Source organism: Mobula birostris, chromosome 2 (genome assembly GCF_030028105.1).
Source record: "Mobula birostris isolate sMobBir1 chromosome 2, sMobBir1.hap1, whole genome shotgun sequence".
NCBI lineage: Eukaryota > Metazoa > Chordata > Chondrichthyes > Myliobatiformes > Myliobatidae > Mobula > Mobula birostris.
In genome coordinates, this window is record NC_092371.1 from 165,479,694 (window position 1) to 165,503,973 (window position 24,280).

The following is a 24,280-nucleotide window of genomic DNA, read 5'->3' on the forward strand; positions in this document are numbered from 1 at the left end:
AAAAATCCGACAATGCAACCCAAGTTTTAAAAGAAAACCATGAAAGATGGACTTTGAAGGTCACAAGTTTATTACTGTTGATTCATTTTCAAGGATGCTTTCCATCGCACCTATAAAACTAAGCAAGACCATGCTTTATAGCAAGAAAAGATGTGGGGAAGTTTTCCAATACTCCACAGTGACAGCATTGTGCACAAGAATAATGTTACTCTTTACAAATATTGGAAACAATTACTTTTTCTTGTGGGGCGGGGGAGAGAGAATGTAGGGAAAGAATTTAACAGAGTCACAAGTCACTTCAAAACAAAAATAAGTCTAATGCTGTTCCTTGAAGATTAAAATATTGGTGGAATTGTAACACCAATCCATCCATATCTGGGGAGTTGTAAAGACCAAGAGGATGTTTTCTAATAGAACAAAATGTTATTTAAAGTTTCAAGACTATTATAAATGGAAAGGACATAGCTCTTCTACAAAATGAACTTTGGCACATTGTGGCATGTAAACACCTTGAAAATCAATACATTCAGCAGCAGTATAACCTTCCCACCTTGAACCCAACAGTTTTACTCTCTGCTCATGAAAGGTAGTCTCAAAATCACTGACGGCCCTTTCACATAAACAAACTTATGGGGAAAAGAGGTGAGTGTGTGTGTGAGAGAGAGAGGGAGAGAGAGATGCACACATACGGAGAGAATCATCCTTTAGTATTCCTGGTAGTGCCAGACACCTTTATTGCATTGTGGTCATTAAAACTTAACAGTGTAACCTGACAAGACAGCCAACAATTTGGTAAACCAAATAAATATAAATGAAATAAGACTTCACAGAAAATTGATATTAAGCAGAACTTGTTAGCATAGGTGAGCTTGAGAGGCAAATGACCTGATTTCTCCAAAACAGCTATTGCTTTCAATTCACTTAGCCACTTACTTTATGGATTCCTCTTATACCTTTGAACATGAAATAAAACAAAATATAAAGTACCGTCACTGCTGAAGATATATTATAATCACCTAACCTGGAATAAACAAGGCACCAATCAAATTCCACTTTGAAAAAGTCAATACAGCAGAAGCCAGTGAGTGAATTCTTGGATGGTTTCAAGCAAATGCAGGCTAGAATCAAACAGAAGGAACGATCTTGGTAATATAACAATTAAGTCACACAGCTGCTTACATAATAAATATAAAATATATTTGAATTGTCAACAGGCTTTGTTGACATTCATTAACATTTAGCCATGTTTGTGCCTCGCAACTGAAAGTTGTAACTCTCACCCATCCTAACCTAAGCACACAAAGAAATAAGAAAAGTGCTGAGATTCACATAATAAAGAGATACCAAAATTGACGCACAGCAACTGGCTCCGGCTCTGGATTTCTTTGATACTGCCCTATTTCCCTATATCTGACTATTTGTCTCTTTAAGCAATACTCACTGGGTTATCAAAACCATTCCACACTGAGATCTGGAGTCTGCATATTCCACAACAAAAACAAACATCAGAAAATTAAACACAATAGATTTAGATCTGAATAAAAGGTCAATACAAAAAGAAAGTAAGAATACTGAAGAACAGGTGAGTTCTGAAGCACTGCAAGACCAGACACCACCACTTGTAAATACTTGGATCTTTGATGTGCTTGCTGATAAGCAGCTTTTGTGATTACTGCAGGCCATTTCCTATAAAACAGAAATCCTTATTTTAGAAATTTCCTCATCAGAAGAACCGAAATGGTTCTTGTAGGGATGGAATTCTGTGTACCGTCCTATTGTAGTTCAAAAGGTGAAGGAACTTAGTTACATGAGAAAGAAATATAGAAATAGTAATCCACCAGTTTAAAAACTCGATACAGTAATTCAAGATAAGATGGAAAATGGAACTTTTTTTCAAAAATCGAGGTATATGGTTGAATGCAAACTTGATTTACCAATTTAAATATTGTCCACATTTGTAAGTTCCAAAATGCAGATGTGTTACTGCTGTAAATTAAGTGTGAACTTCCACTGTTGTGAGAGGGATGGACTGCAGACTTCCACAGTGAGTCCTCCACTTTTGGTATTCCGACTGTCGAGACACAAGTTGCTGCCGACATGCCTCAGTTTGGAGTTGTTCTCAATTTGCTCCCACTTCTGTAAAATAGGTATTCATGAGAATAGGTTAACAAACCATAAACCTAGAAACTTCTCAAGATTACAAAATATTCCTTACAGAATTCCTGCTCCTGGAGTCTGAACACTCACTGTGGTAGAGACAGGTACAGTTTGTTCAAAGTCCAAAGTAGACTTATTATCAAAGTACGGAGTGTCATCAAAGAATATCCAGAGGGTCATTTTCCTGCAGGCATTCACAGTAGAACAAATACAATTGTATCAATGAAAACCAGCACGCAAATAAAGACTGACAACCACCAACGTGTAGACAAATAGAATTAATTAATTAAATCACTAAATAAAATTGTTGAGATAAGTTGTAGAGTTCTTGAAAGTGAGTCTATAGATTGTGTTCAGTGTTGCAGTGAGTGAAGTTGTCCGTGCTGGTTGTAGGGTAATAACAGTTCCTGAATCTAGTGGTGTGGATTCAAGCCTGAGGTGCCTGTACCTCCTTCTCAAAGGCAGCAGCGAGACAGCACGGTTTGCATGCTAGGGGTCCTTGATGATGGATGCTGCTTTCTTGTGGCAGCAATCTTTGTAGATGTGCTCAGTGCTGGGGAGGGCTGTTTCTGTGATGAAGTGGGCTGTAGGCACCACCGTTTAAAAGATTTCGGACTGTTTCATGCAGAGGAAACGCTTAGAAGGATATGGGCCAAATGCAGGCAGTTGGGACTCGCTCAGGAAGGCAGCTTGATCAACATGGCCATGTTGGGCTGAAGGGCCTGTCCCTGTGCTGTGTAATTCTATACCCATGATCACCTCTCTGTACTTTAAGACAACATTTGCTTAGCTTGTCTGCTATCATGTCAGAGTCAATCAACACAAGCCCCTACCCTTCCACAGCGGCATCAAGCTAAGGTGAACGAGCAGGGCAATGTGTAGCAGCTGCCTTTCCTGTTCAATCTGTTGTCTCCTTCTAACAATGCACCGATCTCCCTCACCCCGGGATTAAAAATCAGCTTTGTCACATGTACATCAACACTTAAGAAAATGTATCATTTGTGTGAATGACAACATAGTCAGAGGATATGTAGGGGCAGCCCACTAGGGTCACCATGCTTCCCGTGCCAACATAGCATGCCCACAACTTACAAACCCTTACTAATGTGGGAGGATACTAGAGACCTGAAAGAAACCAACACAGTCATGGTGAGAATGTACAAACTCTTTACAGGCAGAGGCGAGAATTGAAGCCAGATTGCTGATACTTTGAAGCATTTGTTAGCTGCTACACTACTGTACTGCCCTATATGTGACTGTACAGTACAGTAGCATAATATGCACATTTTCCAGGACAGATTTCACCATGGAAACAAGCTCACCATTGATCAATGAGCTCGTTATCTCCAGCCATCACAGGCAGTGACGAGACCACTTTACCAACACTGCTGCCAGAGGGAGTGGGGGCCAGATTCTCACCACAATAGTACAAAGGGCAGGATTAATGCCAGATTTCCAGTACACATCGCCACTGCAAAAGCCCATTGAGCTCAACATCCAACATCAATTCAAGCTGCACAAGAGTTTCATATTTCCCCTTTTTTTAAACAACATAGGAAGCCATTTAACCCACTTAGTGTATGCCAGTCTTAGAGCAATCCCATCGTCCTCACTGCCCCATTATTTCACTGTAACCATTTCTCTCTCACGTACCCATCAATATTCTTCCCTGCAACTCTCCCCACTGCCCACCTACACTAAGTGCAACTTACGCCAGTCAATTAGCCAATGACCACTGATCAGGCTTCAATTCCTACCACTGTCTATAAGAAACTTGCATGTTCTCCCCATGACCTCGTGGGTTTCTTTCAGGTGCTCCAGTTTCCTCCCACAGTCCAAAGACATACAGATAGGGTTAGGCTTAGTGAGTTGGTGTGGTCATGCTACGTTGGCACTGGAAGCAAGGTGACATTTACAGGCTGCCCCCAGCACATTCCTCAGACTGTGTTGGCCTTTGATGCAAACAGTACATTTCACTCTATGTTTTGATGTACATGTGACAATTGCAAAAAACATTAAAGCTAATCTTTAACCCTTAGGCTTCCAAGGTGGAGGGAGGAAACACGCAGTCACAGAGGACAATAAAAAGACACAAGGTGTAAATGGAGTGGCCGATTTTGGACTGGCCATTGTTAGAGTGGTCAGGCTTTGGCTTAACAGGCTTGGGTGACAACTGGCGAGGCTCTAAGTAAGTTTCAAGTATTTTTTTTTCCCCTTTCTTTGTCTATTAGTACATAGTCAGTGCAGTGAGAATAGGTCCAGGGTTAGTGGTCTTTGTGTGGGATGTGGGAACTATGAGAGACCCACAGTCACCTTGACAACTATACCTGCATGAGGAGCACTGAACTGCAGCTCAGTGACCTTCGGCTCAGATGGGAGAATAAGGAAGTGATAGATAGGAGCTACAGGGAGGTAGTCACCCCTAAGTTGCAGGAATAAGACACCGGGGTGACTGTCAGAAGAGGGAAAGACAATAGGCAACTAGTGCAGAGTACCCCTGTGGCCAATCTCCTCAATAATAACTATACCACTTTGGATACTGTTGAGGGAGGGGGGGGGAATGACCTACCAGCAGGAAGCCACAATGACTGGGTCTCTGGCACTGAATTTGGCTCTGTGGCTCAGAAGGGAAGGCGGGGGGGGGGGGCAGAAGAGAGAAGTACAGTAGTGATAGGGGATTCCATAGTTAGAGAAGCAAAGAGAAGAATCCGTATACGTGAAAGAGCCTCTCAATTGGTATGTTGCATGGGAGAGGGTGAGCAGCTGAAAGTCATAGTCCATATGCATTTCTGTGACTGCTAGAGCCTGTGATTTACAGCTTGGGGATCGTTTGAGTGATCCACCACTTTGCTGGCTCTGAGAAGATTCTGGGAAACAAGTGTGTCCTCGGATGGCCTCTATGCGAAGAAACTTTGAGACTGGCAAGGGCCGATGTTCAACACCATTTTGCTGTTTAAAGCGCTGAGGGAGATTGAGACATTGAGGCGACTGCAGAAGGTAAGCATGAGATTTGGTGCCGACCACCTGCCTTTTGATCGCTGCCAGAGAAGGAGTCTGTGAGCGGCCTATCGCTGTGGCAGGCAGGTATTCCCCTCTGCCTCTTGTGATGATCCTCTCTTTCCATGCATGTCAGTGATATTGTAGGGTAGTATTGTGGTTCTATATTTATTGGACTATGGACTTTTTCAGACCTATGGTTTTTATATTGTTTTTTTTAAATCGCCTGTTCTTCTGTTTTGATGTGTGGGGGGAGGTAGCTTGTGGATTGATGTTCTGTTAGTTTCTTGTGCGGGAGAGGGTTTGTTTTTTGGGGAGTCGATGATCTTGTTCTGTTTTGTGCAGGGGTAGGAGGGTTTATGATCAGATGAGTCTTACTGCAGTGGTGGTAAGTTGATGGAGAAGATCCTGACAGGCAGGATTTATGAACATTTGGAGAGGTCTAATATGATTAGGAATAGTCAGCATAGCTTTGTCAAAGGCAGAGCCTGACTGAATTTTTTGAGGATGTGACTAAAAACATTGATGAAGGAAGAGCAGTAGATGTAGTGTATATGGATTTCAGCAAGGCGTTTGATAAGGTACCCCATGCAAGGCTTATTGAGAAAGTAAGGGGACATGGGATCCAAGGGGACTTTGCTTTGTGGATCCAGAACTGGCTTGTTCACAGAAGGCAAAGAGTGGTTGTAGACGGGTCATATTCTGCATGGAGGTCGATGACCAGTGGTGTGCCTCAGGGATCTGTTCTGGGACCCCAACTCTTTGTGATTTTTATAAATGACCTGGATGAGAAAGTGGAGGGATGGGTTAGTAAATTTGCTGATGACACAAAGGTTGGGGGTGTTGTGGATAGTGTGGAGGGCTGTCAGAGGTGACAGCAGGACATTGATAGGATGCAAAACTGGGCTGAGAAGTGGCAGATGGAGTTCAACCCAGATAAGTGTGAGGTGGTTCATTTTGGTAGGTCAAATATGATGGCAGAATATAGTGTTAATGGTAAGACTCTTGGCAGTGTGGAGGATCAGAGGGATCCTGGGGTCCATGTCCATAGGACACTCAAAGCTGCTGCACAGGTTGACTGTGTGGTTAAGAAGGCATACGGTGCAGTGGCCTTCATCACCTGTGGGATTGAGTTTAAGAGCCGAGAGGTAATGTTATAGTTATATAGGATCTTGGTCAGGCCCCACTTGGAGTACTGTGCTCAGTTCTGGTCACCTCACTACAGGAAGGATGTGGAAACTATAGAAAGGGTGCAGAGGAGATTTACAAGGATGTTGCCTGTATTGGGGAGCATGCCTCATGAGAATAGGTTGAGTGAATTTGACCTTTTCTCCTGGGAGTGGCAGAAGATGAGAGGTGATGTGATAGAGGTGTAGATGATGATGAGAGGCATTGATCATGTGGACAGTCAGAGGCTTTTTCCCAGGGCTGAAACGGCTAGCACGAGAGGGCACAGTTTTAAGGTGCTTGGAAGTAGGTACAGAGGAGATGTCAGGGTTACGTTTTTTTTGCAGAGAGTGGTGAGGGCATGGAATAGGCTGCCTGCGACGATAGTGGAGGTGGTTACGATAGGGTCTTTTAAGAGACTCCTGGATAGATACATGGAGCTTAGAAAAATAGAGGGCTATGGGTAAGCCTAGGTAATTTTTAAGTAAGTACATGTTCAGCACAGCATTGTGGGCCAAAGGACCTGTATTGTGCTGTAGGTTTTCTATTTCTATGGTGTTCTTTTTTGTCTTGGGGTTGGGTTTGATGTTTCTCTCTGAATTACTTTTATATTCTTTATTTCGTGGCTATCTGGAGAAATACAAACTTCAGAGTTGTATATGGATACATGCTTTGATAATAAATGAACCTTTGAACACATTGGTACCACTGTCATAGGTCAGAAAAGGGAGGAGGTCCTGAAGAGAGAATACATGGAGTTAGGTAGAAAGCTGAAAAGCAGGATCTCCAGGGTAGTAACCTCTGGATTTCTGCCTGTGTCACGCACCAGTGAGGGTAAGAATAGAATGATTTGGCAGATGAGTGTCTGGCTGAGGAATTGGTGCAGGGGGCAGGGTCTAAAATTTCTGGATCACTAGGATCTCTTCTGGGGAATGTATGATCTGTTACACCTGAACCCAAGGGGGACAAATACGCTTGCAGGGAGGTTTGCTAGAGCTACTGGGGAGGCAGGGGGATGCTAAACAAGAGTGATAGGGCTGAGAATGGCGCAGTTGGTGTACATAGAAACATAGAAACCCTACAGCACAATACAGGCCCTTCAGCCCACAAAGCTGTGCCGAACATGTCCTTACCCTAGAACTACCTAGGCTTACCCATAGCCCTCTATTTTTCTAAACTACATATATCCATCCAGGAGTGTCTTAAAAGATGCTATCGTTTCCGCCTTCACAAGTAGATAGAGTGTGTAGCGAGGAAGGGCAGGCACGTGATAGGGCAAAATTGCAGTCAGTGGAATGAGTTGAAGCATAACATAGGAGCAAAATTGAAAAGGGTGATGAGCACAGGACTGAACATGTTATATTTGAATGCAATCCAAATTTTAACATCCAAGGATACAACAGGAATTCTGCAGATGCTGGAAATTCAAGCAACACACATAAAAGTTGCTGGTGAACGCAGCAGGCCAGGCAGCATCTCTAGGAAGAGGTACAGTCGACGTTTCAGGCCGAGACCCTTCGTCAGGACTAACTGAAGGAAGAGTGAGTAAGGGATTTGAAAGTGGGAGGGGGAGATCCGAAATGATAGGAGAAGACAGGAGGGGGAGGGATGGAGCCAACAGCTGGACAGGTGATTGGCAAAAGGGGATACCAGAGGATCATGGGACAGGAGGTCCGGGAAGAAAGACAAGGGGGAAGGGGGACCCAGAGGATGGGCAAGGGGTATAGTGAGAGGGACAGAGGGAGAAAAATGAGAGTGAGAGAAAAGAATGTGTGTATAAAAATAAGTAACAGATGGGGTACGAGGGGGAGGTGGGGCCTAGTGGAAGTTAGAGAAGTCGATGTTCATGCCATCAGGTTGGAGGCTACCCAGAGGGAATATAATGTGTTGTTCCTCCAACCTGAGTGTGGCTTCATCTTTACAGTAGAGGAGGCCGTGGATAGACATGTCAGAATGGGAATGGGATGTGGAATTAAAATGTGTGGCCACTGGGAGATCCTGCTTTCTCTGGCGGACAGAGCGTAGGTGTTCAGCAAAGCGGTCTCCCAGTCTGCGTCGGGTCTCGCCAATATATAAAAGGCCACATCGGGAGCACTAGACGCAGTATATCACCCCAGCCGACTCACAGGTGAAGTGTTGCCTCACCTGGAAGGACTGTTTGGGGCCCTGAATGGTGGTAAGGGAGAAGTGTAAGGGCATGTGTAGCACTGTGTGTAGAGCTCGTTGACTTTATTAATTTTGCCTCCAACTTTCACCCTGCCCTCAAGTTTACCTGGTCCATTTCCGACACCTCCCTCCCCTTTCTAGATCTTTCTGTCTCTGTCTCTGGAGACAGCTTATCCACTGATGTCTACTATAAGCCTACTGACTCTCACAGCTATCTGGACTATTCCTCTTCTCACCCTGTCTCTTGCAAAAACGCCATCCCCTTCTCGCAATTCCTCCGTCTCCGCCGCATCTGCTCTCAGGATGAGGCTTTTCATTCTAGGACGAGGGAGATGTCTTCCTTTTTTAAAGAAAGGGGCTTCCCTTCCTCCACTATCAACTCTGCTCTTAAACGCATCTCCCCCATTTCACGTACCTCTGCTCTCACTCCATCCTCCCGCCACCCCACTAGGAGTAGGGTTCCCCTGGTCCTCACCTACCACCCCACCACCTCCAACGGGATCCCACCACTAAGCACATCTTTCCCTCCCCCTGTCTCTCTGCATTCTGCAGGGATCGCTCCCTACGCGACTCCCTTGTCCATTCGTCCCCCCCATCCCTCCCCACTGATCTCCCTCCCGGCACTTATCCGTGTAAGCGGAACAAGTGCTACACATGCCCTTACACTTTCTCCCTTACCACCATTCAGGGCCCCAAACAGTCCTTCCAGGTGAGGCAACACTTCACCTGTGAGTCGGCTGGGGTGATATACTGCGTCTGGTGCTCCCGATGTGGCCTTTTATATATTGGCGAGACCCGACGCAGACTGGGAGACCACTTTGCTGAACACCTACGCTCTGTCCGCCAGAGAAAGCAAGATCTCCCAGTGGCCACACATTTTAATTCCACATCCCATTCCCATTCTGACATGTCTATCCACGGCCTCCTCTACTGTAAAGATGAAGCCACACTCAGGTTGGAGAAACAACACATTATATTCCGTCTGGGTAGCCTCCAACCTGATGGCATGAACATCGACTTCTCTAACTTCCGCTAATGCCCCACCTCCCCCTCGTACCCCATCTGTTACTTATTTTTATACACACATTCTTTCTCTCACTCTCCTTTTTCTCCCTCTGTCCCTCTGAATATACCCCTTGCCCATCCTCTGGGCCCCCCCACCCCCTGTCTTTCTTCCCGGACCTCCTGTCCCATGATCCTCTGGTATCCCCTTTTGCCTATCACCTGTCCAGCTCTTGGCTCTATCCCTCCCCCTCCCGTCTTCTCCTATCATTTTGGATCTCCCCCTCCCCCTCCAACTTTCAAATCCCTTACTCACTCTTCCTTCAGTTAGTCCTGACGAAGGGTCTCGGCCTGAAACGTTGACTGCACCTCTTCCTACAGATGCTGCCTGGCCTGCTGCGTTCATCAGCAACTTTTATGTGTGTTGATCCAAGGATACACCTTGTATTGAAAGGACAGGCAGGTAGGCAAAGAGGGTGGATGTTTCTGCTGGTAAAAAATTTTAAATCAAATCCTTAGAAAGAGGTGACATAGGATGAGGAGTTGAAGAATCCTTGCAGGCAGAGTTAAGAAACTGCAAGGGTAAAAGGGCCCTGATGGGAGACCCAGAACAGTAACTAGAATGTGGGATAGAGATTACAACAGGAGATAGAAATGGTATGTAAAAAGGGCGATCTTACAACAGACAAGGGGGATTTCAATAGGCAGGCAGATTGGGAAAATCAGGTTGGTCCTGGATACCAAGAGAAGGAATTTGCAGAATACATAAAAGATGCCTTTTTAAGAGCAGCTTGTGGCTGAGTCCACTAGGGGAAAGGCAATTCTGCATTGGGTGTTGTGTAATGAACCAGATTTGATTAAGGAAATTCAGGTAAAAGAACCCTTAAGAGACAGTGATCATAATATGATAGAATTCACCCTGCAGTTTGAGAGGGAGAAGATAAAGTCAGATGTAATAGTATTACAGTGGAGTGAAGGGAATTATAGAGGTATGAGAGAGGAACTGTCCAAAGTTGCTTGGAAGGGGAAACTAGCAGGGATGACACAGAACAGCAAAGGCTGGAGTTTCTGGGAGTAATTCGCAAGGCGCCAGGACAGATACATCCCAAAGATGAAGAAGTATTCTAAAGAGAGGGTGACACAACTGTGGCTGACAAAGGAGGTCAAAGACAGCATAAAGAGAAATGAAAGGACATATAATCGAGCAAAAACTCATGGGAAGTTAGAGGATTGGGAAGCTTTTAAAAACCAAAAGGTGACAACTGAAAAAGACACAAGTAAAGAATAAATATAGCAGTAAGCTAGTCAATAATATAAAAGAGGATCTCAACAGTTTTTTTCAGATATACGAAGAGTAAAGGCCAGGTGTGACTGGATATCGAATTATTGGAAAATGACACTTGAGAGGTAGTAATGGGGGGGGGGCAGGAATGAAGAAAGGCAGATGAAGTATTTTTCGTCAGTCTTCACTGTGGAAGATACCAGCAGTATGCCAGAAGTTCAAGAATGTCAAAGGCTGAAGCAAGTGTTGCTGCTATTACTAAGGAAAAGGTGCTTAGGAACTGAAACGACTGAAGGTGGATAAGTCACCTGGACTAGATGGACTACACCCCAGGGTTCTGAAGGAGGCAGCTGAAGAGGCTGTGAAAGCATTAGTAATGATCGTTCAAGAATCACTAGATTATGAAATGGTTCAGGAGAACTGGAAGATTGCAAATGCCACTCCACTCTTTCAGAAGGGAGGGAGGCAGAAGAAGGATAATTATAGGCAATTAACCTCAGTGGTTGGGAGAATGTTGGAATCCATTATTAAGCATCAGGCTTCAGAGTACTTGGAGGCTCATGATAAAATAGGCATCGTTCTTCAGCATGGCTTTCGAAAGGGGAAATCTTGCCTGACAAATCTATTAGAATTCTATGAGGAGAAACAAAGGAGAATCAGTGGATATTGTTTACCTGGATTTTCAGAAGGCCTTTGACAAGGTGCCCTTCATGAGGCTTAACAAGATAAGAGCCCTTGGTATTACAGGAAAGATACTAACATGGATAAAAATTTGGCTGACTGGCAGCAGGCAAAGGCTGGAAATAAAGGGAGCCTTTTCTGGTTGGCTGCCAGTGACTAGTGGTGTTCTGCAGGGGTCAGTTGGGACCGCTTCTTTTCACGTTTTATGTCAATGATTTGGATGAAGGAATTGAGGCCAAGTTTGCAGCTGATGCAAAGATAGGTGGAGAGGCAGGTACTGTTGAGGTAGCAGGATTGTCTGCAGAAGGACTTAGACAGATTGGGAGAATGGTCAAAGAACTGACAGATGGAATATATAGGGAAGTATATGGTCATGCACTTTAGAAGAAGGAATAAATGTGTCGACTATTTTGTAGATGGGGATAGTTCAAAAATCAGAGGAGCAAACGGACTCTGGAATCCTCATCCAGGTTCCCTACAAGTTGAATTGGTCGTAAGGGAGCCAAAATGCAATGTTTACATTCATTTCTAGAGGACTAGAATATAAAAGCAAGGATGTATTGCTAAGGCTTTATAAGGTATTGGTCAGACAACACAGAGTATTCTGAGCAGTCTTGAGCTCCTTATCCAAGAAAAAGTGTGCTGGCATTGGAGAGAGTCCAGAGGAGGTTCATGAGAATGATTCCAGGAAGGACGGGATGTTTGATGTTTGATGAGAAGTGAATGAGGAATGTTTGATGACTCTGGGCCTGTACTTGCTGGAGTTTAGAAGAATCGGGGGGGGGGGGGGTGTAATCAATATATCAAATATTGTAAGGCCTAGATAGAGTGGATGTGGAGAGGGTGTTTTCTATAGTGGGCGGTGTTGGATTGGAGGGCACAGCCTCAGAATAGAGGGACATCCATTAAAACAGAAATGAGATCTAGAGGGTGGTGAGTCTCTGGAATTGATTGCTACAGATGGCTGTGAAGACAAGTCATTGGGTATATTTAAAGCAGAGTTTGATAAGTTCTTGATTAGTAAGGATGTCAAAGGTTACAGGGTGAAGGCAGGAGAATGGGGCTGAAAGGGATAATAAATCAGCTATAATGAAATGGGGGAGCAGACTCGATGGGCCAAATGGCCTGATTCTGCTCCTGTGTTTTATGCCTTCCGTCTTGAAACATGTGAACTCCACCACTGAGCGTCAGAGGTCAAAATCGAACCTAGGTCACCGGCGATGTTAGACAGCTGGACCAACTGAAGCACCACCATACTGACTTTCTACCAGCCACCTTCATCTAACCCCATCCCAACCTCCTGTTCCCTGCTTTCTGCCGGGTTTAACCACAATTATTCCATTTGGTAATGAATTCCATATGCATTTTCTCAGGAGAAAGCCATTTCACTTTATTCTCCCTATTAAATGCAAGAGTCTAGGATCAGGGGTGCCAAACCTATGGCACGTGTGTCCAAGGTGGCACATGCAAATATTCCGCTGGCATGCAATGCCACCCTGAATTCTTTAAACCTCATCCATAATAAATAGATGCATAATGATTTTATTTACTGCCAAAATAAGCAGTGAATGATTCTCTTACACCCAAGATCAGTGAGATGTTTTCACAGGAAATGTTTCACTCCGGCTTGGCACCAGCTAGACAGTTGCAAGAATACGTGACAATGGATGATACAACTTGACCTGGTGCACACGTCAGTATTTGGGTAGTAAACAGTTATAATAATGATACTATTTAGAAGTGTTGTTATTTTTAATTGTCTTTTTTAAAAGATTAATATTAATAATCTTTGAACAGATTTCTACAATGCATTTATTTCAATCTGTCCCTGTTATACTTTTCATAGTTAACAATGAATACAAGTAAAGAAACAACAGGACTCATCCTTTTTCCTTTAAAAAGTCCATAATTATTATTATTTCATCAATGATAATCCCTGCTCAAAATTACCAAGGCATGCGAGAATTATTTTTAGATTATCACCATTTAGGGCACACTCCTGGTCTAGATTTATGTTGATTTTGAATTAGAAAGGACAATTAAACTAAAGTACAATAGGAATTGATTCCTTAAGCTGGGGGAGTGTGGGTTGTGGGGATATTCTCATATTACCTATTAAATGCTCACAATGGTATGCACCTCAAATAGCCTCTGACAACCAAGTCCAGCTCCTGGCCTTTATGTGTGGCTTAGTTACTAAGCCCGGCAGAACCGTATCTACTGACAGGAGAAGGGGCAAAGGCAGTTACTGGTGCCTTAAAATCAGTTGCTCCGGGCAGATGAGACTCAAGCTGTGGTTGACAGCTCATCTAGGGGAAGGGAAACTCTGATCTCAATCTTCTGCTGCCTTATGGCTACAGCCACTCATGGGGAAGGCTTAAGGAGTAAACCCAGAGGAAAAATCTGGTGCTGAAGTTCCGAAGGCAGTCCTACATTGAGTTCAGTGCTGACTGGCAACTCCTGCAACAGCACAGGTGCCAAACTATGCTGGTCACTGCTGTTCCTTTGGATTCATCAGCTGTGAGGAGAGGGGGAGCCTGCTGCAAGGGCAACAGCTTGCTTTCCATATTGTACTGCCCTGGCTTGTGTAATGCAGACAGCTAGGAAGCAAGATCCATCAATGACCTCAGCCACAGTAGGAATTAAGCAATGTAAGCACAATGCTTTCTACAGACTGTACCTAAGGAAGGCAGCAATTACTCAGGTAGTTTTATACAACACCTCAAATCTAGGGTTATCAAGGTGGAATATAATACCTCATTCTGTCTGGGGTAGCCTCAAACCTGATGGCATGAATACTGATTTCTCTAACTGGATAATTTCTTCCCCCCTCTACCTTCCCTCTTTTTCCATTCTCCATTCTGACTCCACTCTTATCCCTTTCCTTCACCTGCCCAATGTCTCCCTCAGGTCTCCTCCTCCTTCCCTTTCTCCCATGGTGCACTCTCCTCTCCTATCAGATTCCTTCTTCTTCGGCCCTTTACTTTTTCCACCTATCACCTCCCAGCTTCTCACTTCACCCAATCTCCCCGACTCACACACCTTCCCTCTCACCCGTTCTCACTTATTACCTGCCAGCTTGTACTCCTTCCCCTCTCCCCTCCTTCTTATTGTGCCTTCTTCCCTATTCCTCTCCAGTCCCGATGAAGGGTCTCAGCCCAAAACATCAACTGCTTATTCCTCTCCATAGATGCTGCCTGACCTGCTGAGGTCCTCCAGTGCTTTGTGCATTGCTCTGTACAAATGAATTTTCCAGACATGCTACCGTTGAGATTACTGAGCACATTTACTACCCACCTGTCGGCTGTCATTGTCTCTGCAGCCCTGCAGCTTTATGAGAGAACCAGCTGCCCGGTCCACCACAGTAAGGCACAAATCCATGTGTTTCACTGACTTGTCCTTTGTTAGTGCCCATTCCTGTAAAATGTACCCACAGAGGCAAGATGAGAACCAAAGTGAAGATTTCAGGCAGGATTGGCTGCTGTATACCTTTCCAAATGGGCACCCACCTCCATCACAACAACACTTCCAAATCAAAAGCAGCTATACAGACAAACTTACCACGGCAAGTATCCAAAATGTGAGAAATTGGGAAACTCACCACGGTAAGAATCCAAAGCACAGGGAAACTGGGAAATCACTACGGTAAGAATCTTAATTAATTAAGGCATCCTTTAGTCTTGCGAGACAATGGATCTGCGCCTGGAAAGTCTTCACTCTCCAGGGCGCAGGCCTGGGCAAGGTTGTATGGAAGACCAGCAGTTGCCCATGCTGCAAGTCTCCCCTCTCCACGACACCAATGTTGTCCAAGCGAAGGGCATTAGGACCCATACAACTTGGCACCAGTGTCATCGCAGAGCACTGTGTGAGTAAGTGCCATACTCAAGGACACAACACGTTGCCTCGGCTGGGACTCGAGCTCACGACCTTCAGGTCGCTAGTCCAATGCCTTAACCATTTGACCACGTGCCCACACTGGTAAGAATCTAAAATGCAGGGAAACTGAGAAATTCGCTGTGGCAAGAAACGAAAATGTAGGGAAACTGAGAAAACAAATCTATCAAATCTAGAAATTAGTCGACAGAAAAATACTAAGGAGAGCATTGTGGAGAGAAATCCAAACTAGTTCAACTGATGTTGTCTGAGGGAATTAATCTGTCCCCTTCACCTGTTCCGGACCTCTAATCCCCATCCAACACAGACAACTCAAGTTCCTCGAGGCTGCAGCTCTGCCATATCCCTAGACTGGTTGAAAAGTTGGCTCTCCCAAGTGAAGCAGCAACTGACCCATTAAATTTTATCATAAAAAATGAAACGAAAGCCACATAAAGATTGCACACCTGATTTCCTCCTGCATTGTGACATTCGTAGACACCTACAACACCATCTGCAAAGTGACCCAATGTATCCAAGCAATTGGAACCTTGCTGCAAAGCTCCAAAGGCGATATCTTGATGATCAGGGACCCTACAGAGGGGAAAAAAGAAATGCAATTATTGACCTAACACATGAATAAATTAGCTTTATTTATTACGTGTTCATTGAAACATACAGTGAAATGCATTGTTGTGTCAATGATCAACTCAGAGATGTGCTGGGGCAGCCATGCTTCTGGTGCCGATTTAGAATGCACACAACTTACTAACCCTAACACACATGTCTTTGACACGGTTGAGGAAACCGGATCACTTGGAGGAAATTCACACAGTCAAGGGGAGAATGAACAAGCTCCTTACAGGCAGCAGTGGGAGTTGAACCCTGTTCACTGGCACTGTAGAGTGTTGCACTAACCACTAAGAAACTGAAATGATGTTCTATCTGTATACTGACAGGAACCACTGTGCTGGACATTATTAAAGTCTTTCTTTCTCCTCACTATCATGGAATGATGCTGAATGCTAAGAACTCTATTATTTCAGTTCACACCATTCAGAAACACAAAAGATTCTGCAGTTGCTGGAAATCCAGAATAACACACAAAATGCTGGAGGGATTCAGTAGGTCAGGCAGCATCTATGGAGAGGAATAAAGAGTCGACGCTTTGGAACAAGTCCTGACAAATCCTGAGGCGTTGACTCCTTATTCTCCTCCATAGATGCTGGCTGACCTGCTGAGTTCCTCCAGCATTTTGTGTGCATTATCCCCATCACTTAGAATGGACAGTGTCCTGTATCAGGCAAAAGGTAATCAACTTTGATCGATTTTATTAATTTTAGTTTAAAGTCAGTTTTGGAGAGACCTGAGTACTACATTCACATTGAGCAGGAACGACAATGTTCACAGACTATTTTGCACCGTAGTGGGGCCAGGCAAGGGGTTTGCACAGAAGGGTGCAGTTGTGCAGCTGTTAAATTACTGGGCGAACAGGCAGAGCTCTACACCACTGATCCAGTGCCAAGTGTTGAAATCCCACTATGGCAGTGAGGAATTTCAATTACAATAATCAAGTGAAATTCTCTGTAACTGTAGGCATAATAGCAAATACCCATCATGTCCACCATTGTGATTGACTCTTCATACTCTCAGTTCAATGGAAATTAGAAACAGACAGTAAGTTCCAATGCAACAGATAATAAGCTGGAAGAACTCAGTGGGTCAAGCACCATCTCAGGGGGAGAAGAAATTGTAAATGTTTCAAACATTGCTCCTGGAGACCCGTAGACTTAATGAGCTGAATGGCCCCTATATTGTAAAAAACTAAGCAACCTTTCCCTTTTTTATTAATCAACAAAATGACATGTTTTGCCCTTTTCAGAATGGGTAACTGCTGGAAAATGAATTGGACAGACAAACATAATGTTACCTTTGGGGGATCGCTTAGTTTAAAAAAAAGGTTAATGCAATATTATGATCCTGCAAGAAGCTGTTTCCCTTTAAGTTACACACCTTCAATTTGGTTTGGTTGCTGAGAAACTGAAAATCAAAAAAAAAGCAAATTTGCACACCTCAACCTGAGACATTGGGGTTCCCTCTCCTTCTACACATGGTGTTCGTCCCACTGAATTTCTCCAGCAGGTTGTTTTCTTTGCTCCAGGGTCCAGCATCTGCAATCTCTTGTGCCTCCATAAATTCCAGTGTTGTCTCATCCCAAACAAGTGCATCTTCGCACTAACTTAAAGGTTTGACCGCTTGTTTGAAACACTCTGGAAAAGCAGGCTTATTTTGCTCAAGACCCCGAGCCACGAAGCTGCTCCATACCAAAAGCCGCGCTCTCTCTGAGATGAGCCCAGATGAGTCCTCTAGGGAGGAGGTACAGGAGCCTGAAGAAGCACACTCAACATTTTAGGAACAGATTTTTCCTCTCCATCATCAGATTTCTGAACAGTCCATGAACCCATGAACACTACCTCCCTTTTTGCGCTACTTTATCTATATTTTATATTTCTCTTTGTAACTGGAAGTATTTTTATCTCTTGCACTGTACCGTGCTGCCACAAAACAACACATTTAACAACATAGGTCAGTAATAATAAACCTGAGCGATAGAGGATGAGAGGTGACCTGATAGAGGTGTACAAGATGATGAGAGGCACTGATCATGTGGATAGCCAGAGGCTTTTTCCCAGGGTTGAAACGGCTAACATGAGGGGCACAGTTTTAAGGTGCTTGGAAGTAGATACAAAGGGGATGTCAGAGGTAAGTTTTTCTACACAGAATGGTGGGTGCACTTCCAGTGAAAGTGATAGAGGCAGATACAACAGTGTTTTTTTTAAAGAGACTCTTAGATAGGTACATGAATCTTAGAAAAATAGAGGGCTCTGGAATAGGGAAATTTCAGGCAGTTTCTAGACAACACTCACAACACACTGGAGGAACTCAGCAGGTCGGGTAGCATCTGTGGAAATGATCAGTCGACGTTTCGGGCTAGAACCCTTCGTCAGGACTGTAGAGGGAAGGGGCAGAGGCCCTATAAAGAAGGTGGGGGGGGGGGTGGGAAGGAGAAGGCTGGTAGGTTCCAGGTGAAAAACCAGTAAGGGGAAAGATAAAGGGGTGGGGGAGGGGAGGCAGGGAGGTGATAGGCAGGAAAGGTGAAGAAAGAATAGGGGAAAGCACAATGGGTAGTAGAAGGAGGCGGAACCATGAGGGAGGTGATAGGCAGCCGGGGGAGGGGGCAGAGTGACATAGGGATAGGGGAAGGGAATTACCGGAAATTGGAGAATTCTATGTTCATACCAAGGGGCTGGAGACTACCTAGCCGGTATATGAGGTGTTGCTCCTCCAACCTGAGTTTAGCCCCATCATGGCAGTAGAGGAGGCTATGTGTGGACATATCTGAATGGGAGTGGGAAGCAGAGTTGAAGTGGGTGGCTACTGGGAGATCCTGTCTGTTGTGGTGGACAGAGCGGAGGTGCTCGATGAAGCGGAACCCCAATCTGCATCGGGTTACATGGTCAGCACAACATTGTGGGCCAAAGGGCCTGTTATGTGCTGTGGATTTCTATGTTCTAATTCTGATATGTCCTGCTGTTAGGAGAAAAACAATCCATAACCTGTTCAGAGAAACACTTGGAATATATCCAGCATTCCTTAACATTCAGGCATAAAACAGACACCAGCAGCTATTACAAACATTTCAGCCAAATGCTCTCAATGCTCAAGTCTGGAAGTATAACCTACCGTAGCTCAGGGTAGACATTTTCAAGGTACCACTTGAATGGTTTACAGCCCAATTTCTTCTTCAGTTCCAATCTGCTTTGTATGCTGCAAAAAAAAAGATTTCTTCTTTACACTGTCTCCTTTGAGCTTCTGGAAGCTCTATAAAGTCTTTCAGGCAATTGCCTCTTTAAACGTGCTGTCTGATACATTAGAATCAGAGTCCCTGTATTGCCGGTGTGTGAATCATACCAGAATTTGATTGTGGTTCGGTGCTGAGCATAAAACACAAGACAATACCATAAATGACAACACCATACCAACTAACAATTTACAAGACAATAGTGCAAACAAGCATGAACAATCAACAATTAGCACAAACACAAATAATCAAACTTAAATAAATGTGAACATAAGAACAGACTAAGTAATTATCAACAAATCAAGGAGAGCAGGAAGGACCATTTAATGGATGTTGTGCAGGGTCAGTCAGGGTTTTACACCTGAGTGAGTTTTGTTGAGAAGCTGTATAGCTACAGGAAAGAAGCTTCGGAGATGACGTGTGGTTCTGGTGGAGATAGACTTGTAAAGTCTGCCTGATGGCAATTTGGTGAATAGGTGACCGCTATGGTGCGTGGAGTCAGCAGTAATTTACCAACTCCTTTCTTCACTCTAGCGATGAACAGATCTTTTAATGTCGGGAGCTGACTGCCAATGATCTTCTCCACTGAGTGGACCTGGACTTGGAGAGGGAGGAGGAGGCAGAAAACCAAACTGTGATAGAGGTGGTCACAATACTCCCATTGATGGTTGAGTAAAAACTCATCAGGATACACCCTGAGATTTAAGTTTCCTAAGCTGGTGTAGACAGAATCTCTGCTGAGCTTTTCCAGTAATGAGCATAACATGCTTGTCTCACTTCAATGTACTGGCAGTGGTAATCCCCAGGAATTTGAATAACTTGACGACAGACACAGCCTGGCAATAATCTCCAAGGGGGGTGAGCAGGTAGGGGATTGTCGGCTGAAGTCAATCATCATTTCCACTGTCTTGATAGCATTAAGCTCCACGTTATTACAAGCATACCATGTTGCAAGATGGTCTACCTCTCTGTTAGCAGGTCATATCATTATCAGAGATGCTGCCTGACCAATGGAAAAGGGAAATGCAATGCTTTAAATGAATGAGCACAGTGCCAGCCTCAAGCACAGTATTTCCTTTGAGTTAAATGTCTGCTGGAACATACAGCTTTCTGAGTCTTTGGAAAGGAACTAGTCAAAGAGGAAAACACTTACTCCAAGTTCCATTGCACATAGAAAAACATTCTATATTAGATTCAAAATTCAAGTTTATTTATCACAAATACATAGAAGCATACAGAGAAATGTTCCACTTGCATTAACAACCAACATATCCGAGTGTGGGCTGGGGCAGTCCACGAGTATCACCACACATTACAACATCAACACAGCATTTCCACAATGCTCAGCGGAACAACACAGAATACAACAACAGCAAAACAAGTCCTCTCCCTCCCTCCCATACACACACATGCAGTTTTTTAAACTCATGGCCGGCCTTGTCTCCAGGGGACCTGGATTTGCAGGCTTACAGAGATTCGTAGACTCAGCTCTGGCCAACAGGTATTTGACTACTGGGTCTCAGTCCTTGGCATCAATTCTAGAACATGCCAATTGCAAAACACAACAGGCAGCACAAACTCAGGACTCGCCGATAACAAGACCCCGAACACTAGGCCCCAAACTCTAGTCTCACTGATTCGTGAACCTTGGGAGTCATTGGATCACATTCCTTCTACTGCACGGAAGTCTAACTCCAGAACCCGTCAACAACTTGCTGACAACAGGCCCCTCTCCCAGCATGTCCACACATTATAGGTGTCATAGGCCCTTTTATTTCTTAATACTTTCCAACTCTAAGATTTCTCCTGCTGGATGCCCAGATCTATTGTAGCCAAACTGGTAGGGTTTGCGCTCAGTATCAGTAAGACCAAAAGATTGAATGTGGATTTCAGGAAGGGCAAGTCTAAGGAACACACACCAGTCTTCATCAACGGTTCAGCAACGGAAAGGGTGAGCAGTTTCAACATTCTGGATGTCAACATCTCTGTAGGTCCATCCTGGGCCCAAGATATTGATGCAATCACAGTGGTTATATTTCTTTCGGAGTTTGAGGAGATTTTGTCTGTCACCAAAGACTGTTGCAAATTTCTAGATGTACCATAGAGAACATCCTAACTGGTTGCATCACTGTCTGGTTTGGAGACACCATTGCACAGGACTGGAAAAAACCGGCGAAAGTTGCAAATTCAGTCAGCTCCATCATGGGCAGCAGCCTCCACAGCATCAATGATATCTTCAAAAGGCAACGCCTTAAAAAGGCAGCATCCATCATTAAGGACCCCTATCACCCAGAACAAGCCTTCTTCTCATAGCTACTATCAAGGAGGAGGTACAGGGGCCAGAAGGCACACACTCTAAGTTTTATGAACAGCTTCATCCCCACACTGCCATCAGATTTCTGAATGGACAATGAACTCATGTACACTACCTCACTTTTTTTTTCTTTTTATTTGATCTCTTTTTGCACTATATATACATAGTAATTTATAGTATTTTATTATTCTGCATTGGAATGTACTGCTACCGCAAAACAACAAATTTCACAACGTATGCCAGTGATATTAAACCTGATTCTGATTACTCAGTGATTCCATTATCATTGTATTACAAAGCTACAAGGATTGCAGAAGGTAAATCAGATGGACCTTGAACTTCCATCATTTTACAGCTCTTGAGATATCCTCGCTTGTAAAGCATCTCCACTGAAGAAAATGTAGCTATTGATACATCAGATTCAAAGGAGATCTGCTGGTTCACCACCCTTTTTTGTTTTTTTCATGAACTCACTCTTCTTTCTACATTTTTTCTCTTCTACATCCTCTCCCCTATTGTCGTGATCAAACTAATCATACAGAGCAAGGCAGAATGACCTGCAATTTTTCAATTATAGTGTTTTGAATTCCAGAAGTCTGACATACTGTTTCTTAAACCTTAAATAAAAGCACATAATATTCTGAACTCACGCTTTACTGTGTCATCACCATCATCATCAGGTGCCAAGCCCAGTTTCAGCTTTGACTGCCATGGCCCACACACTCGTTTCGGGTCAAGTGGATCAATTCATTGGTATTCATTTCCAGTTCTCTGGCTGCTGTCTCCATCATCATTTGTCTTTGTCTTCCTCTTGCTTTCTTCCAATCTTTCCCATAATTACCATGCACTCTAACTCCTCTTTCCTAATCACATGTCCAATGAAGTTACGTTGCCTTTTCATGATCTCATACATTACTTCTCTTTTTGTGTTTGCTCTGTTCATGACATCCTCGTTAGATATGCGTTTCATCCATGATATTCTTTGCATCCTCCTCAGAAACCACATCTCTGCTGCTTCAATTCATTTCCTCATGTTACTAGATATTGTCCAACATTCTGAGCCATATAACATAACCGGATAAACGTAACATTTAAGTACTCTGTGTGCAGATATAATAATAACCAGTGACCCTGACAGTTCTAACAACTTCTATCCCAAATTAAGGCAAAAAAAAAAAAGGCCAGCCAATGTTAAATCATAAGGCAAGTTTCATTCTGGCTTATTCAGGGTGATGTCACAAAGTACTTCCTTACACAAATTTGTGAAAATCTGGAACTCTCTCCCTCAAGAGTTTACCGGGGATTAGAGTCAACAGAAAATACCATGAATTTAGTTTTAGTTAAATAAGACATTCAGTGATATAATGATCTCACTATTCCCACATGCCAGAAAACAAGCCTTGGCATCCGTGCATGTATTTTAAGAGTCATAGGTCAAAGAGTACTAAAGCACAGAAACAGGGCTTTCAGCCCATCTACTCCACACTGAACTATTACTCTGCCTGGTCCCATCGACCCACATCCGGACCATAGCCCTCCAAACACCTCCAATTCGTGTACTTATCCAAATTTTTTCTAAATGTTGCAATTTAACCCAAATCCATCACTTCCACCAGTAGCTCATTCCACACTCGCACCATCCTCTGGGTGAAGAATTTCCTTCTCAGGTTCCCCTTCAATATTTCACCTTTCACCCTAAACCTATGACCTCTAGTTCTAGTTTCACCGAATCTCTGTGGAAAAAGCCTGCTTGCATTTATCCTGTCTGTATCCCTCATAATAGTGTATACCATCTATCAAATCTCCCCTCATTATCTAATGCTCCAATGAAAAAAGCCCTGACCTATTCAACCTTTCCCTATACTCAGATCCTCAAGTCCTGGCAACATCCTTGCAAATTTTCTCTGCACTCTTCCAAACTTACTGATATTTTCCTGTATGTAGGCGACCAGAACTGCACGTTCATTGTGCAACTGAATATAGCATAACTGCGTAACAGCATTTTTTTTGCAAGACTGTATATTTTGTGTGTGTTTCCCACCGGCAAATACCAGCACAGACAAGCAGCAGGCACTACGCCTAGAAGATAGGTTCACAAGGATGATTCCAGGAATGAAAGGGTTATCATATGAGGAACATTTGATGGTTCTGGATCTGTACTCGCTGGAATTTAGAAGGATGGGGGGGTGGGTAGAATCTCACTGAAATCTTTTGAATGTTGAAAGGCCTAGACAGAGTGGATATGGAAAGGATGTTTTCCATGGTGGGAGAGTCTAGGACAAGAGGGCACAGCCTCAGGATAGAGGGGTGCCCTTTCAAAACAGAGACGTTGAGAAATTTCTTTAGCCAAAGGGTGGTGAATTTATGGAATTTGTTGCCACATGCAGCTGTATTTAAGTCAGACATTGATAGGTTCTTGATTGGACATGGCATCAAAGGTTATGGGGAGAAGGCCGGGAACTGGGGTTGAGGAGGGGGATAAAGGATCAGCCATAATTGAATGGTGAAGCAGACTTGATGGGCTAGCTGGCCTAAATCTGCTCCTCTATCTTATGGTCTTATAGACTTAGGATTAGCCCCCTTATGCTCAAGAAACATTTGTTGCTCTTCACATTCCATCACTGTTGATCAGACAGGTTGCAGAGAGCAGAAAGAGAAAGAGTTGTAATGAGAAAAGGTCAAGGATGGACAGGAGGCTTCGAACCTTCCTGAGGGAGAAACAATCATGACTCCAGGCTTGAATCAGACCACCAGGGGGAGCAGGGATCTGGTCAGGCAC

At 43.9% G+C, this 24,280-nt stretch overlaps 1 protein-coding gene across 1 annotated transcript in view; it reads right to left on the bottom strand.

The window, feature by feature from the left end:
* Positions 1 to 61: 61 nt before the first annotated feature.
* The window catches only part of galnt2 (UDP-N-acetyl-alpha-D-galactosamine:polypeptide N-acetylgalactosaminyltransferase 2), a 118,349-nt gene continuing 94,130 nt past the window's right edge, over positions 62 to 24,280 (bottom strand). The window contains exons 13-16 of the mRNA XM_072250813.1: positions 19,070 to 19,153; positions 15,793 to 15,919; positions 14,750 to 14,869; positions 62 to 2,136 (exon numbers count right to left, since the gene is read on the bottom strand). Of these exons, the coding sequence (XP_072106914.1) occupies positions 1,981 to 2,136; positions 14,750 to 14,869; positions 15,793 to 15,919; positions 19,070 to 19,153 (487 nt within the window). The 3' untranslated portion in view covers positions 62 to 1,980. The remainder of the gene's footprint in view (positions 2,137 to 14,749; positions 14,870 to 15,792; positions 15,920 to 19,069; positions 19,154 to 24,280) is intronic.